An 18,354-nucleotide genomic window follows, 5' to 3' on the forward strand; every position below is an offset into this window, starting at 1 on the left:
AATGACTTCATAGTCAACAGAAAGCGCTGGATAATAAACATTTTTTTCACGAGAGTGAATCATTCGCAGAAAAATTCTCTATGCATTGATAGATAGATAGAGAGAAAGATAGATAGATAGACAGTTAGATAGATAGATAGATAGCACTTGGAATGAGACTTGAAGAGAGAAAGCGAAAAACATCAGTGCTGCAGAAGGCAATGCAAAGTGTTGGATAATGAGTTATTTTGAGCCAAGAAATCAGTTAAACAAAAGCATTTAATATGTACTATAATAAATCTTATATATCATAAATTATTTCTATACAGAAATCTCTAACAAAAAGAATTTCTATACTAATAACTAAGAGAAAGATAGCATAAGTTTTATTATAACTATTCTATTTATTATACTTGATATTAATTGTGTATAGAATCTATATAGAAAGCCATCTGTGTGATCAGATAGAAAGATGGAACACCATCTATGGGATCAGATATTTATCAATCTATCCTTTATAATAGCTACTATTATAAATAATTCAACTTGATTCATTTTGGTATGTTGTACATGTTCCTAAGTTTGGAAAAAATAATTAAATTAATAATGATGTAATCTTTATATTCGTTTGGAATTGTTCTAAAAATATTGTATTTATCATTACATTATTTTTATTACTCTTATTTTTATGATCTGTTTCTCTATCAAATTACACTTATAAATATCTTATCTAAATCTTTCTCTACTTTTATATATATACATTGCCAGTCATCTCCACTCGCAGCTTTAAATTCAGAATCCAACTTACATTTAACTCTAAAATTACTGTGGCTGCAAGACATTTTAGCTCGAATATATGACAAAAGTACATTCATAGCTTTACTCGTTTTTTGCCAAATCCCCAAGCGTAATGCCGTGACAATACAGAAAATACTTTTAGAGCTATATACAATAACCATCTAATGCGACCAAAACATGGGGCAATAACAAACTGTGAAATCTTCTGAATTGCGTGGGTGTGTTTGGGTCTGTGCGAGGATTGTGCGTTAGATGGAGGTCAATATATATATTGTACATGAGGTTGGTGGCCCACAGCCTGTTTTGAGAGATTTATGCGGAGCACGTTTCATGTGAAAGTCGTCAGCACGTTACACTCAAGAAAATCAGCTCGCGTCTAACAACACCGACAACAGTGTTGTTAAACGCCAAATGCAATAATAGCAAACTTCCGTTTTCCAGCGAGCAGCGCGCAGCGAGCTGGGGAATGCAACAAAGGCAAAGCACTTAGCGGTTTACGTTTGGCGGTCGGCACGGCCAACAGTGAAGACCTCGTCGAACAACCACTATGCCAGGTTATGGCACGATGGATCCAAATGGATCCGAATGTCTGTCGGTCTGTCGGTCTGTCTACGCAACGGTATGCTTTTCGGTTGTCGGTATGCGCTCGCTTGAACTCAACCCGTGTCCATGTTGGGATTATGCACACATACATACACAACATACAAGCACACACACACACGTGTAGCGAACGTGACAATTTTCGGACAAAGCTAATGATGTGTACATGCAATTCGACAGACAGACAAGTCAGAGTTGGGGTAAGCTGCAAGCTAAATACCCTGGACTGAACTTTGACACGGCTGCTTGATAGACAAATCTGAATTGTTAATGTGAGACAGATTGCTAAAATAGAAGCTCAAGTAAACAAGCCCAAAAGTATGCAATGGAATATAAATGTACCACGGTTAATGACATGCCCACAAACTTGCCGATCAAGAGAAAGGGAGAGAGAAACAGGGGAAGGGAGAAGGTGGAAGAGAGAGAGAGAGAGAGTGGCAGGCAGGCAGGCATACAACGAGCTTGACACAAAAATATTTGTCAAAATGTCAAAGTTCATCGAGCAAAGGAAACTTTTTAATAAACATTGATTGGAGCAAGCGACAAAAAGGGCAACAGAAAGCCAGAAAAAACACAAAAAAGAGAAGAAAAGCAAATCGAAAATGAAAATGAGGAATCTGTGCGACAAAGAGCAAAGCATAAGAAAAAATATAACTATGATTATCAACGGAAGCAGCGGCAGCACAAGCCAAGCTGAACAATGTGACAAGCTAGAGGAGGAGGTGAGTAATGTAGGCGTGTCCGTTCAATGTGGGTGGGCGGTACGTGGCTGAGCGTGTAATAAATTAATGAAAAGTTGATGGCACTGTCAAAGGCGTTGCTGGCATAACAAAATCAGAAAAAATTGGAAGCAATTCACAGTGAACACAAAAACTTTTTTCATTAACAAAACAAAATTGAGCTAAACTTGACGGCAGGACATATACGACTTATAAGGTATATCGCTGGGCCCAATGCCCAATGATTTGTCACACGCAGACACTGAGAGAGAGAGAGAGTGTGTGTGTGTGTGTATGAAATGTCAACAAAGTGTTGAAACTTGTTTTAAAGTTAATGACTTTTCATTACAAACGCACAAATGCGAGTGTCGAGCCTTGCGTGGCTGGGTGGGGGCGAGGTCGAGGGGCGTGGCAGATTTGTAACTTTGTATGCGGCTTGTTGACAAATTGCTGAACATATATTATATGCTCGCACAGGCCAAACGGACGATGGCAAAATTGAATAAATAAATAACGCATTACGCATACGCAGCGTATGTTTGAGCACTGAATGTTACTTTAAGGCAACGAAATTCAGTTCTGTTTGCCAAATATGTGCAGCAGCGTTTGCAAAATTATGTGTCCTGATGCGCTGTCACAACGTGGCTCCGCACATACACAAACACGTATTTCTCTGGGGCATACACTTCAGTTTGAAGTCTCGTCAACGGCATGGCAGGCATTTCTCAACGCTGCGCTATTTTTACAATTTTAGGTTAAAATACTTAAGCCAAGAGGCAAGCAGGCAAGCAGGCTGGCAGACTGGCAGACTGGCAGCCAAAGCGTCATGTGAACCATGACAGCAACAATAAACACACACACACAAACACTGACACATAGACGCTGCGGCACAGCAGGAGCCAAGCGCTTGAGCTCGGTAGCTGGCTAAGGTAAACAAGCTGCTGAGGCGTCACAGCGTAGCGAATCTCAAAAGGCTGCTTGAAGCCAAAAATAATGCGAATAAAGCCCCCAACGTGATATGCAATTGGAGCACAACGAAACGAGCATACACTGCGCTAAATGAGTAGACATTTGCTTAAAGGAATTTATAGCGAGAGCTAAGTGAAGTTGGAGAGGAAATCAACTTGTTTTATTTTTTGCTTTAGAGTTCATTTGTTTAACTAAACTAAACAACAGAAGATGCTATTTATTTTCTTCTTTTCCTTCCAGTCTTTAGGTCAACATTCTCCCCACAGTAAATGGACTCTTTAAAAGTTAAGGCATCGCCTTTGAAAGTCACTCGAAAAAACCTCCAACTGCGCCTTAAGTACGCCGAGCACAAAGTATAACAAAGTAGCACAGACAAATCATTTTTCACACAGTAATTAACATGATGCTGGGTTACACTATGCTCCAAAGTTTGTAGCAGAAATGAATGTATCGAAATTAAATGCATATTGTGTAATTCAATTTAAACAATTCAATCATTTGCACCAAAGCATTTTCCATTACACTTAAATGATTAATAAATTAGAGGAATTGCAATCGAAATAATATAAAATATGAATATAAATATATAAATGTTTATATAAGCGAACTAAAGCAACTAGAGCTCAGTATTTTGATAAATTAATTAATAATTGGAATTAAGTCCTTGGGCAAATGGCATTTACAAATGAATTAGACAATAAAATATTCAACTCAAATAAATTAGTGCCAGCTTCAAACGAAGCAATTTCTGCTTTTATTATATTTCTCTTTAAGGATGAGACGCTTAGATCGGCTTTCCTTTTCTATAGCGACAATTTTGTGGCCCTCTATTTGGACATCTTGATTAGTTATTTGAGCATGTGCTCAGCCTCGATTCGCATAAAATAATTACTGAGCATGAAATTGAATTGAATGAAATGCCGTTTCATGCAATTGCTCGCACAACTTTTTACACAATTCTGCTGCAGCCCCCAAAAAAACACGAATATTGCTGTAAATGGGGTATAACTGATGGCAAGCTGCGCGCTCAAAGTTGAGTGAAAGCTGCAAAAGGAGCGAAGAGCAAATACATTGAAAGGACACACATAGATAGCGCTGTATATACATATAACTGTATGCGTCTCTATATATATATAGAAGTGTGAGTTATTTACATATAAAATGATCTGACTTTTAGCATGTTTAGATGGATTAATTAATGATTATATAGTAAGAGATACATATATATATTACAGATATAAGCTATACATAATGATACATAGATACATATATATATTTATATATTTTTATAACTATATAGCCTTTAAGAATATATAAGGTAAATGAATATATAAATTCTCAGCTGTTTTTAAGGACTTTTATTATACAAAATTGTTGGACATTCGCTATCGAGCTCTGATTCAATCAAAACTAAAACAATCGTATTCAATCAAACTTATATATTTATTACTATTAATATTCCAATCACTAAAAGCTAACGTAGAGTTTCCTATGCACTTCAGTTTACAGCTCGCCAAACCTATATTCTCTACAACTTTCTGCGCAAGCACGAAAAAAAACGGAAACTTTGTCGCACTCGTGTGTGGGTGGCTTTATCTGTGAGTGTGTGTGTGTCCAGCAGTTGCAACTTTTTTTCTCTTTGGAAAATTAATTAAATGTTCGCTGGCATTAAATTGCAGGGCTGTGAACATGCATGGAATTAGTTATCAGCTAGAAAATTCAGGGCACAGAACAGGGTTCAGAGGATCCCTGGAACCAGCTGACGCATGACCAGTGCAAATCATAGCAAATGTTACATTACATTATTTAATATGAAATATTTACTGAATACATATATATAAATGTGTACATATATATGTCTACAAAATGTTAGCTAAGCCGAAAAACATTTGTGAAAACAGTTTGCACTTTGTTTAACAGGGGAGAGTTGGAAAGGCGCCTAGAATTCAAGAGTTTTTATGCTGTTAAATTTGCTGGAAAGTGGACAGACAACGAAAGAGCGAGATGGAGAGAGAGAGAGAGGGACTTACTTGGGGGTCACACAGTAAATTGCAAATGATGAAACTTTGCCCATCATAAACGCCATTTGATGTTAGCCAATATGGCGTCGTACACGTTTCCGCCTGCCAGAACAGGCCAGGCCAGGCCAGACCCGGCCCGGTGCGGCCCACTCGACCAAATGTGCCAGGCGTAAATTTTCACTTTTTAGTTGGTCCAAAACTTTTGCGTGGGCATGGCAGGGTGGGCGAGCAGGAGCGCTGCCACAAAGCGAAACGGTTTTATAGGCTAGCCTACACTAATCGCCATATTTCTGCATCAATAACAATTACCAGCGAAACTCTCATCTCATTTGTTATGCAAAACTGTGAGAAGAAAACACAGGGCACATAAAAACTTTGAGCTGAATTTTTCCACACAATTTGCTGTTGAACTTTGAACTTAACGCTCACTCAAATGGCTTTAAATGCAGCACTTGGCTATCAGCTGGCTGTTGGATTGGGCCACTTAACCTCGTCAACAGCAACAGCAACAGCAGCAGCAGCAACAGCCATTGAGGTGCCCAAATGTATGTCAGCTGTTAATTAGCCGCACTTCAGCAGGCCGCAGCAGCAGCAGAAGCTAAAAAAAATAATAATGCATATTCATGGCTCAGCTAGAGGTGTGCGTGTGTGTGTGTGAGTGCGCGCGCGACACGTGATGGCTGCAAAATAATATACAGAAAAAGGAGAAAAAAGTACGTAAATGCTATGTGACCATGTCACGCATACGCCACGTGAGCCGCGACACGCTCTTTCACTTGAAAAAGTCCTTGAAACGTTACCGAAGTGTGGCGAGGGAGTGCGTAGCTCGCTCAGCTACACCTGGCCAGGGCCCAAAAGCTAATGCTAACCCTTGCGTTTCATGTCACAATAAACAACTTTATTAATGCATGTTTTGTGCTCAAGATCAACAGACGGCGATTGCGCGCCGATCGCAAAGCGAAAGCCGCTTTTCATAATACAAAATTAAAAAAGTGTTTTATTATTTAGATTAGAGCTGCAGTAAAATAATTAATACAGATTTGCGCTAGATAAAGCCATTAAGATAATTGTGAAGAGCTATATATTTGCATATAGTTTAGATAGGAATATAATTGATGGAACTGTGTTTTGGGCAAGACTAAAGCTAGTTGTTGGGATGAAGTTTAGATAAAGGAATGTAATGAATATGGAAATTGGATGCAATGAGAGAAGCTGACGGAATGAGCTTAGAGGATTTGGGAGAAAGTATAGCTGATTAAAATATGCTTTAATGATATGCCAAATTATATATTAACTGCTTTTTTATTGATTTTAGTGTTATTAATCTCAAGTTCTATAAGTTTTTATTATATAACATTTTTATTTGCCAAGTGACTAAGTGACTTCAAGTTTATGAACTGAACTGGGCTAACAAAGACTGCATTGATGCAGCTCAAGATACTGAAACATCTCTGTGTTAATTATTTTCCCTCTCAACTAAATAATTCTCTAGACTTTGCTCTTATTCCTACACTCAGCCAGACACATCAAACATTCCCTCCAAAACATCCCACAACATTCACTAAAATCTTCAATCTTCATTTATTATCATTAAGCCCTGTTAAGCTCCCCCAACCAGCACCATCAATAATTGTTGTGGCGTTTATTTTATATTGATTTTTTTCTTGTATAGTTTTTAATTATCCTAAAAGTACAACTAACAATCAGCATAAATTTACACAGAATTGCATTCGGCTTTAAATATGTGGAAAAAAAAACAGAAGAAACAAAACGAAAAAAGCGAAGGCAAGAAAAATGTTTATATGAAGCGTTCAGTTGTTTTTTTTTTTTTGGGTTTTCCGTTGAGCTTTTTTTGTTACTTGTTCTCTTGTTGTTGTTCTTGTTGGATCTTTGTGCTCGAGCTGCTTATTTGTATTGGGGCATTTTGCCAATTCATTTTCGCTTCGAGTAAAATTAATTAGAAATCAACAAAATGAGCATAGGGCGAAAAGGAAAACGAGAAAGTATATAGCAGAGAGAGAGAAGGAGAGTCAAAAGGGCGAGCGCTTTCATACATAAATCTCAGCGTGCCTGAAATGGCAAAATTAAGCGCATACACAGCGAGAAATGGGAGAGAAAAAAGATAAGCAAACAAGCAAGAACATTGCAGTTGGGCATGCCTGACTACCAGATGCTCGCGCACAGTGCTAAAGCAGCAATGCGCCTCTCTTATTCTAAAAATCTTGGCCAGACAAAGCTACACTCAAAAATATATATTTCAAGCTTCAAGTCGCTAGCAATAAAATACTTCATTCAGGACAATTTACAAAACTAATATACTCTCTTATCACATCATGAACGAGCACAAAAATTCCATTTTTTACTTTGAAAAAACCAAAGGAAAAGGAAATACATCAAGAAGTAAGAAGCGAAAACATTTTAGGCAAAGAAAAAGTGCAGTAAACAATAAAAATGAATGAATAATTTGTTAAAAGGCTCAGTTGATCATTTGTTTTTATTGCTGATGCGGCTGCTGCTTCTTCTTCCCCCAAATAATCATTATAATCATTGTCTTGCGCTACCATGGCTAAAATATCTATGTAATTACTCAAAATTTGCTGCAGCTGAGACTGAAAATGAAACTAAAACTGAGACAGAGATAAAACTGAGCCAAAAGGCTGTGCGAATCAGTTCCTCCAGCTGCTGTTGTTGTTGTTGTCTTTATAATGAATACATATATATCTATATATATCCTGCACTGGGCTGACAGCGTGTCATTATTAACGTCTGTCCCAATATTTGTATATAATTTGTCTTTATTGTCATTGACATTAGGCACATTTGTTGCGGCGATTATCTGGACAATCTTTAAGTGGGCAAACAGCTGACGCTGCTAATGACAGCTGAGGGATTGCACGAGGGTTGCTCGAGAGGAAGAGGAGCAGGAGCAGCATTGCCGTCCAGGATATTAGATTGCGGCTGACATTTCTCGACTTGACTTGGCTTGGCTTGGGCTGGTTTGGGTCGCGTGCTGTGTAATTTGTTTGGCTTGACGGCAAATGAATGCAAATTGTTTCTTGTGCGGCATTTTTAATGAGCCAGCCAATGGGGGAGCAGTACAAAGTTTGGACCATGGGTTTTGGCGGCATTTGGGGCTTAATATGCTGGCATGCAACACCTCAAAAGCATGAAACATGTACGAGTTTGGGAAGGTCAAAATTTATATGCAGAGCTAGAAATCTTTCTTTACAATTATTGCCTTAAAAAAACTTTATATAAAAGGCAAATAAAAGTAAAGGTTAATTAAAGTTGCCTGGTTTATACTGGAGAAGAAACAAATTTGATAACACATAATTAGTATAAAAAAGATAATATTAATATATAGATTAATAATGGGTATAATAAATATCCAATAAGAAAATTATGTACTCAAGTATAGTGTTTCTATAAAGAAAATATTAAAAATAAATATAATAAATAAAATGTCAATTTTTCAGACTTAAGACTTATATTATCGATAAATATATCGAGTATATTAATTTGCTAATATTTTTAAATATTTAAAAAAGCTTTTATAACTGTAAATTGTAAAAACCTACTTCAATCTCGAATTTCTTAAGCTGTTTCTGCATCGTTACTTTTCGCAGCGCAATCCCATCCACAGCTCTAAGTACTCCAAGGCTCATTCTAAATTCTGTGAAAGATTATTTCTAATTCCGTTTATTTTCCACCCCGTGCGACGGCAATCGAAAAGCCAAATAAAATCCAACACCTTAACAATGGATAATAAATGATAATGAGGCTAGCGACGCAGATGCAAGAATATTTATATACATTTTACAGGAATCGCTCGGAGCTGGGGGCAGGGCCGAGGACAATGCGCCAGGATACGCGTAATTATTTTAATATTTAATGACTGTGAAGAATCAAAAGAAATAGCAAAAGGAAAAGCCCGTAGCTGGATGAGTGCTTATGCAAATGAGTGGACAAGAAGTGGGCTGGATGGATGAGTGAATTGGGGGATGGGTGTCGCGGGGTCTGAGCAAGATTGGGGCACTTACTTACCACTGGCACGGGTATCACACAGTAGACACAGGGATGGCCAACAGCAGCGGCGGCAGCGACAGTTGGCAGACCGTAGGCGGCGGCGTTTACGCACAGATGATCCGTTTTAAATATCTTTGTTGGCGGCGGCTGGGCAATCAGCGAGGATGAGGCGCTCGAGCACGTGTACAGCGTCGATGTGGACGACGTCGTGGCGGCGTTAACAGTGGCGCCTCTTAAGCTTGTTGTTGCTGCTGTTGCTGTTGTTTGCTTTGGCTTGGCAACTTGGCTTGTTGCTGTTGCTGTTGCTGTTGCTGCGGCTTCGCTTGTGGGCGGCGGTGGCGGTGGCGGCAAAGCTGCTAGGGTCAAGGAGGTGTTGCTGCTGATGCTGTTGTTGTCTACGCTGACCGAGGCGTTAGCCTTAGAATTTGTTAACAAACTTTCTGTTGTTGTTGCTGCTGTTGTTGTGGCTGCTGCTGTTGTTGTTGTTTCTGCTGCTGTTGTTGCTGCCGCTGCTGCTGCTGTTGTTGCTGCTGCTGCTGGTGCTGCTGTTGTTGTTGTGGCTTCTTGCTGCCGCTCTGTTTGCACAACTGTTGCCAACTGTTGACTTGCAGCTGTTGCCTCGCTTTGCTGTTGCTGTTGCTGTTGTTGTTGCTGCTGCTGCTCCTGTAGCTGCTCTTGCTGATTGAAATTAGTTAGCGTCAATGTTGTTGTGGGCAGCGGTGAAGTTTTTCTCTTGATTGACGCAATTTTAATGGCTATTGATGTGCACGTTGATTGTGAATTAATTTCCACTGTTCGCTGCCTTCCCTCTCTGCCTCTATTTCTCTCTGGCTATCTTTCGCTCGCTCTTTGTCTCGCTGTTTGTTGTTTGTTTGGCGCCTGTTGTTGCTATAGCCTTTAGCCTCAAGTATACAATTTGTTTTTTCTGTTTTCGTGTTGCTTTTTGTTTGTTTTAATTACAACGAACAAATTCGAATTAAATTTGCGCTACGATTTTTTATACGTTTTACTTTTGAAGTTTTTGTTTTAAAAACATTTACTAATTATTTTTTTTTTAGTTTTTTTCTTTTCTTTTTCTAACACTGAACACTTAAGAGTTTTTGTTTTAGGTTGAAAATGTTTAACAATTATAGTTACTAAAGCACACAGAGACTAAAATATGCAAATCTTGAATTAAATATATTTTTAAGCTAAGCTTTTAGTTTTGCGCTAATTTTTGTTTTTTTTTTTTAATTCTCTATTTTTTTTGTTTTTTTTTTTTAATTTTCTAGTTTATTTAAGTTTTTTTTTAATTTTTTATATATTTTCTTAATTTTTATTTTCTTTTTAATATTTCACTCACAATTTGCGCTAGTTTTTCTTTATTTAATTTTTAAGTCAATTTTTTTATTGTCTTTTGTTTATGCACAAAACATTTAAAACACTGAAGTCTTGTATAAATTTTGATTTATGTTAGGAAAAGTTGTTTTTAATTTAAAACTTTTTAATTTAATTTTAAGATTTTTTATTAAAATAATACTGCAGTTTTTTTTCTAAATTTAAAAATTAACTTTTTATAACTTGGAATTTTTTTAGAGAAAAATATTTTTTTATTTTTAATTTGTTTATTTTTTAAGAGTTTAAAACTCACTTCTTTTTTATTTATTTTGCTCTTTTTTGGTTAAACTTTCACGATTTTGTATTTGAAATACAATTTTAGGGACTTTAGACCTTTAGCCAATCTTTCTGTTGCTAGCTTTGAGCAATTGTTGTTGTTGCTGCTGTTGTTGTTGTAAATAATACTGTTGATTTGTTGATTTACGATTTAATGGATTACCCGGACAACGTTAAACACTCAGTTCACAGTGCGTTCACTCTTCGCTTTGACTATGGACAGAATGTGCTCACAATATGAATATTACGTATACGCCACGAAATTAGTTATTAATTTTTAAATTAAATATAATTAATTTATTTTTTTTTATTTTGAATTTTTTGGGAGGCGCAAACACAAAATGGCGACTACTTGTCGGAACTTGACTGCTGGATCAACTGGCTCTGCTTGGCTTGGCTTTACTTGACTGGCTTTTGGCTTTGGCTTTGGCTAGGCTTTGGCTTTGGCTTTGGCTTGGCTTCAGCTTCGGCTCGGCTTTGCTTGGCTTTGGCGGCTGGCTTGCTGGCTGGCTGGCTTGCTTGCTGGCTGGCTGGCTTGCTGGCTTGCTGTTCGCTTTCCGTTTTGCGAAAATGAGGAAAAGGCGTTTAACTTAACTTGACAATCGTCGAATGGATTCTGAATTTCTCATTGAGTAAGGTTGCATGTTCAACTTGTGCCCAGCCGTTTGGCAGCCAGTCGGCGCCAGCGCTCGGCTCTACACGATGGGGCATTCGTGAAAGCCGGCAAACGACGTCTCGCAGGACTTTGCAGAATCCACAAGCCGGCGCATGCGTTGCACGCAAAAGGCGTGTGTGTTGCACGACAGCCCTCTGCCACATTCAGCGGGCTGCACAAGCAACGGCGTCCTTAGCGACGCATGCAACGCGACTGTCTGTGTGTGGGAGCCAACAAGAGAGAGAGACAAACAGAAACAGAGAGAGCGAGAGAGACAGAGAGTGAGTTAGGGAATTCTCGAGTCTCAGGCAACACGTTTTTGGTTTCCTTTACGTTCGCGTCCAGCCCAATGCGAGGCGTAACCAATTGAAATGCATCTCAGCCTACGCGAGCCGCAATTACCTTAACAACTTTGCGTTTGGTAATTGTCAACATTGAATTTAATCAGAAATTACGACGTGCTCTCCTACTCTTGCTCTAACCACTGCCGAGTTGTCCAGCTGCCCAATCAAATATAAATATATATGTATATATATATATATATATATATATCTATAATATATATATTCGTGAACAGCTTGCAAACTCAAATAGCCTTCGCTCACTATGAAGTTTGAGCAGCAAACTCAAATTTTTGGTGGCAAAACTTAAACAAGAAAATGAGGCAAGCGGCAAAAAAATGCATGCAACAAGGTGGAGAGAGTTGTTAAGAATAATAAAAAAAGCTGTGAAGAGTTTTTTGGCTAGTTTTAGTTTTAAAGAGATTGGAGAGAAACAAGTATAAGTATAAGTATAAGTATAAGTATAAGTATAAGTATAAGTATAAGTATAAGTATAAGTATAAGTATAAGTATAAGTATAAGTATAAGTATAAGTATAAGTATAAGTATAAGTATAAGTATAAGTATAAGTATAAGTATAAGTATAAGTATAAGTATAAGTATAAGTATAAGTATAAGTATAAGTATAAGTATAAGTATAAGTATAAGTATAAGTATAAGTATAAGTATAAGTATAAGTATAAGTATAAGTATAAGTATAAGTATAAGTATAAGTATAAGTATAAGTATAAGTATAAGTATAAGTATAAGTATAAGTATAAGTATAAGTATAAGTATAAGTATAAGTATAAGTATAAGTATAAGTATAAGTATAAGTATAAGTATAAGTATAAGTATAAGTATAAGTATAAGTATAAGTATAAGTATAAGTATAAGTATAAGTAAGTAAGTAAGTAAGCTGGAGATACTTATGCTGGACAACTAGAACTCTGCCAGAAACGCATGATATAAGCTAAACATTTCTATTGATATGCTTAGCAGTTTTAAATTATTAACTCTTCAGAACTCTTGTCGACAAGCCTGTTCGCTTTTAAGCTATTTGTTAGTTCATTTATATAACTTTAAACTCTGAACTCAAGCCTGCCTCACTGGCTAATTCAAACTTAAGATAAAGCTTCACCCGCGAAGCATTCAACAAGGCAGCAACATGAATTTACCTTATAGCCATAAACGCTTCATAGGAAAACATAACTAAGTTTCTAAAGCAACGTCCAAATACAATAAACCATAGATAATGCAAAGTCCAATGCTTTAATCCAAAGAAAATAATGATATATATATATATATATATATATATATTATATATATAATAAATGTTTTGGCCAGGCGAAAACTTCAGCGCTGACTAAGCGGGAATGTTTACAATTTTGTATTTTATATTCCGTTTTTTATTTTGCTTCTTTTTTTGCAGTTTTACATTTTTATTTTGATGTGGTTGGCATTATTATTGTTGTTGCTGTTGTTGCTGAGAGCTATTTAAATGGAACGCTCGTGAAAAGCAAAAGCAACGCCATGCGGCCATTAGAGGATGCCAAATAGACGTCGCCACAAAGCAAAGCGAGCAGCCAGCGCCTCAGTTGAGAAGGTGGCCAGCAGGACACGCAGGTGGCATAGAAGTGTGGAGGGGGTAGGGGCATGGCAATGTCTAAAACGCAGCCAGAGAGTTGCCAGTCGCATTGTGCGGCGCAACATTACTGAATAGTTTATAATACACAGACACAGGCAGAGCGCGGGGCCACAGCTTACAAAATGTAAAACGGCCTTTGTGCGTATTTTTTAGCCATTTGCAGATGCATAAAATATGCCCGGGCATTATGCAATGAAATCTACACACAAATTAGGCAAACAGCAAAAAGAAGGAGAGAGCAGCGCAATTTTTTAGATTTATTTGAGTAATGATTGCAGGTAAGCTGGCAGCTGGCTAAGATTAGGCAGGCTGTATGGCCTGCAAGTGTCGGAAATTGATATGCTGTGAGCTATGTGTCTGTGTGTGTGTGTGTCAGTGTGGCAGCAGTATAGAAATCCGTATCATTGCCGTGGCAAGGCAACAGCAGCAGCAGCAGCAATTTTCCACTCAAATGGGCCAACGCTGCGAATGACACATGTCGATTGCACTGTGTGGCGCCCCCTTGCGGCCGAAAGCGAGACTATCGTGCCCTATCAGAAGTCTGAAATCAGTTAAAGAGCAAAGGCGAAGGCGGGCCCGGGCTACCCGCCAACCGATTTGAATGAATGAGTTTTGCCAGTGAATGAATGAGTGACTGCGCGGTTGCCAGCTTGATTGCTTGATTGATGCAGCGATGCATTTGATTGATCGATTGATTGATTCATTGTGGCGCTGATTGCGCACAACCAACCATTTAAGCTATATATATAGTAGCCCAAATTTGAACATTAAGAAATTTTATAGAATGTATAAAGACATAGAATCGTGACCAACTGAGTAACACATAAATAAATTTATCTATAACAATATAAATTAAAACATATAATTCGCTTTTTTGTATTAAAATATATTGAAAAATCTATTTATCGATACTTTTATTGTATAAGTCAATAATTATGTAGATAGACCGAATCAAAGAATAATTAATTTATCGATAAATATATCGATAATATAAGCACACTTATATATATGTAAAAACTTTATGCAAATCACTTACATTTGCATAATTCTGTGATCGTGGCATGTGCGGCGGCAATTGCTGTGAGTTTGGTGGCGCCCTCATGTGGACAGGAGCACTGCCGCCATGTCCATTTCCGCCCCCTACCACCTGCTGCTGCTGCTGGGGCCCGCCCATTGGCTGCTGTTGTTGTTGCTGCTGGTGCAGCGGTGGTGCGGGGCTGTAGCGTGGATGCATTGCTGCTGGTTCTTCTTCTATTAAATTCACGCGCGACGAATCGACTGCAAAGCAAATGGCACATTAAACGTAACTGATAAGCAATATTGATGATTGCGAAAGTGAAATGGGCAAAGCAAATGAGCAAAAGCAACAATGGCAGCGTATAACAGTTGAAAGCAAATGTTATGATAATTATGACACTTTATGTCGGAGTGGTGTCAATGATTTAGTACTAAATGCAACTGCACGACAGCAACACTGGCTCCGATATGTACAGCCACATACATGTTAACGTATATATACGAATTCATTCATTTTTTTTATATCTATTTCGAATTATTTTTGTGTGTATTGCCATAATTTGTTAATACTCTTTACGCTAAGCCATACAGATGTATGCATTTTGGTAGCATTTCTGCAAGTGCATCGGCAACACTGCATTTAGCTTCTAGCTATTTACGCTAGCTGTTATATTTTATTTCACTTAATGCTCTCTTCTGCCTGCGCCGCCGTGCATCAGTTGCCAGAGCGAGAGCTACTGTCCAGATCATTTGCTCTCTGTCTAATTTGCAATTAATTGCAGCCGATTTATGCTTCGAAGGCGGCAACTATGTTGCTATGTTGGGGGCTGTGTAGAACTTTATAATGCATATTATTTTATTTTCTGTTATACGTATTACAAAGACGCACATACACAGCTGAGTGGCCAATGTTGTGGCTTAAAAATAGCTCATAGCCAAGAATTTTATATTTTTATGGGGCCAGACGAATGGCAAAACACACATACACTGTCACACACACATATGTAAACAAATGGCCCAGACGTTGACCGGCAAAATGCAACAATAATGACTTTAGCTATGTATGCACTTTGCATTTATTCCGTAGGGCAATTTTATTAATTTGTTGCTTACAATTATTAATATTGTAGCTTATTAAAAATACGAATTGCAGTGCGCCAAAAGGACAATGACAGCGAGCAAGAGCGAGACAGAGTGATGGAGAGCGTAAGTGTTTGCTGCTTGCTGACAGCTGCAGCCAGAACTGAACTGAGAGAGCGTGAGAGAGCAACGACAGTGAACGGAGAGCGGACGCCGGCAAAAGCAAAATGAAACAAAACAAAAAGAAATAGCAAAGCAAACCACGCACAACAAGTGAAACACACGCCTGACTTTGCTCAATGGTTTATTTGATTAGATTTCTAAGCTAAATATAGCCAAACAAATTTATGTTTTCTTCTCTCTCAGATAGTGTACTTCAAACATTTTAAAAATGTGCATAAACATAGATACACGACACTAATTTTGCATGACTGTCAAGCAGTTGGAGAGTGCCACTGCTCCTCTGTTATTTTTTTTTGGCTTTTACGTTTGTTTTCTTGTCTGTTTTTCTCTGTTGCTTTGCCCTGCTTATTTTGTAATTTTATGCAATGTTCAATACTTAAACTATTTGCTATCGAGTGCATTGACATGCAATAACAAAAACAGCAACAAATTTGAATTCGCTTTCAATTAGCTGTAAACTGTTAATTTGTTTAGCCGCGGCGAAATTGTTACGATAGCGACGTCGACTGCGCCTGCTACGGCGACTGCGACGGAGACTGCATTAATGGTGGGTGGGTTGGATTGGTGTATGCTTACTATTGAATGTCAGCTGTGCGCTGCTCTTGTTGCACGTTATAAGTTGATTACGATTACGAGATTGAGGCTTGCTCACACACACAGAAAGACACTCGCGCGCGCACGCACACACACTAACTCACGTTCAGAAACAGAGTAACAGAAACTGAGAAAACGACTCGACCGCACTTTGCACTTGACTCTGAGCTGTTGCTGCTTGTTGATTGTTGTTATTGTCGTTGCTCTTGGTGTTGCAAATTGTTTGTTTTGTTTTTCGGTGCGGGTGCGTAATGAATTTTTATTTATGCAAAAATTTACAACGACAAAATACCTTGCGCAGCGAACGAGCGAAAAAAGCGCAACACACACAAACCGACAGCGGCGACAGCGAAACAAAATGTATGCGAAAAGGTGGTGGATGAGAAATGGCAAAAGCAAAAACAGCCGCGGCAAAAGAGAGAGAGCACAACTGAGTGCTCAACTTTGCGAGTGAGCGCCAGCAAAGACAAAATTGTGTTTGCGTGCTCAGTCACTGCTTGCGCTCTTTATACGCTCACTCTCTATCTCTCTGGCTACAGCTGTGGGGCCGGCACCCGGCAAAAGCAGCAGTTTTGCTTTTTGCCATTGTGCACTTGTTGTTGTTGTTTTGAAAAGGCAATCGGCGCAAATAGAAATTTAAATAATTCAACAAATAGAAATAGAAACTAGCTGCGCTGAGCTGATTAAATGTGTATGTTTGTATATATTACGTCTATATAATACTGTGTATGTATTTAAATATGTGCATATAAGTGGGCATGCTATACACAGCAGCTGCTGTGCAGTATGGGGTGATATATCAACGAGCTTTCGGCTGAGACACTTGGCGGCATATTTCAAATTGGATCTGTGTTCTTTTGATTAAAATTAACATAAAGAGAATACAAAGTATTTTGAACAGTAATTCAGATGCTCAACTGATTGCGTTTCATCAGAGATATCACTGTCAGTCATCTGCAGCTGTAATTGGGCTGGGGCTTTTTCTCATTTGGCTTCATTGTTTTGTAGAAAAGTTTCGTTTGGCCCATTACGTAAATACAGTCCGCAATAAAATGGAAGGCAAGTCTCTCCCCACAATTTCGTTGGAAACTGTTGAGCCAGCAGCTCGGTGACATTTTGAAATATTTAAATAAAATTAATATTCTCAACAAGTGCACGACATAAAAGTGCGACACCCACACATGGGCGCTATCACGAACCACGCCCGTGCCCCTCCACCCCTCGTATCCACGGCATTGGCACATAACAAAAGACTAAAGGACTAAACAAATGATGCATGACGACAACAAGCAGAAAAAGCGACACCCACTCTCTCGACTCCCTCTCTCTCCCTCTCTCTCTCACTCTCACTCACACACATGCACACACGTACAATGTGTAAACAATGCTCTCTGCATATGCCTACAACAATAAATTACAACAACAATGGCGGCAACAAAGTCAAGCGAAATTTGAAGAACGAGCAAAATGAGCAAACAGCAGCAGAAGATGGAAAAAGATGAAGGGAAAGGGGAAGGGAAATGGAACAGAACAGAAAAACATGCAAAGAATTTAAATTTATCCAAAATATGCAAATTTAATGACACTATCTTGATATGCAAATGCCAAACGGCAGCAAAATACAAGAAAAATGGCGCACGACGAATAGGAAAAATGGAGCAAGAAATCAAAAATGCCAATACAAGCACACACACACATACAGTCACAGACACAGCCTCTCACGCATACAGTGGAAACACTTTCGCTAAAACGCATGTAAAATAACATATTATGGCAAGGCCTTGGGCCTTACGGGGGGAGTGGTTAAGGGGGGCTTCCTAACTGCGCCTCTGCGGCCAAAATGGCGACGCGTTGGCATTTTCATTAAGTTTGGCACCATTTCTTTCTTCTTTTTTTTTTTGCTATCCTCTAGCCATCTTTTTGGTGCTTTGTTCTCTTTCCCCCTTGCACATTCTTGTCGCGCTGAGAGACAGCAGGCAGCTTGGTACGTGACCGTAAGCAATTTACAGTGTTGTAGCAGGCAGCTGCCCCGCTCCCCTCACGCGCACGAGCTGAACTAGCGGCCACTGCGTAATCGCATCAGAAAAGTGAA

The 18,354-nt window shown here is 38.5% G+C and overlaps 1 protein-coding gene across 15 annotated transcripts in view; it reads right to left on the reverse strand.

Moving 5' to 3' along the window:
* LOC111601742 (protein alan shepard) overlaps positions 1-16,469 on the reverse strand; it is a 150,520-nt gene extending 134,051 nt beyond the window's left edge. For 2 of the 15 annotated variants that reach the window (XM_023318476.2, XM_023318467.2), the window contains exons 1-2: positions 16,245-16,462; positions 14,425-14,666 (exon numbers count right to left, since the gene is read on the reverse strand). In XM_023318476.2, the coding sequence (XP_023174244.1) occupies positions 14,425-14,622 (198 nt within the window). In that variant the 5' untranslated portion in view covers positions 14,623-14,666; positions 16,245-16,462. Of the gene's footprint in view, positions 1-9,130; positions 9,595-14,424; positions 14,667-16,244 lie in introns of those variants that run through there. The other 13 variants (XM_023318466.2, XM_023318465.2, XM_023318478.2 and 10 more) reach the window with 11 other exon arrangements.
* Between the last annotated feature and the right edge of the window lie 1,885 nt (positions 16,470-18,354).

This window comes from Drosophila hydei, unplaced genomic scaffold (genome assembly GCF_003285905.1).
Source record: "Drosophila hydei strain 15085-1641.00,03,60 unplaced genomic scaffold, DhydRS2 tig00000001-arrow-pilon, whole genome shotgun sequence".
Taxonomy (NCBI): Eukaryota; Metazoa; Arthropoda; class Insecta; order Diptera; family Drosophilidae; genus Drosophila; species Drosophila hydei.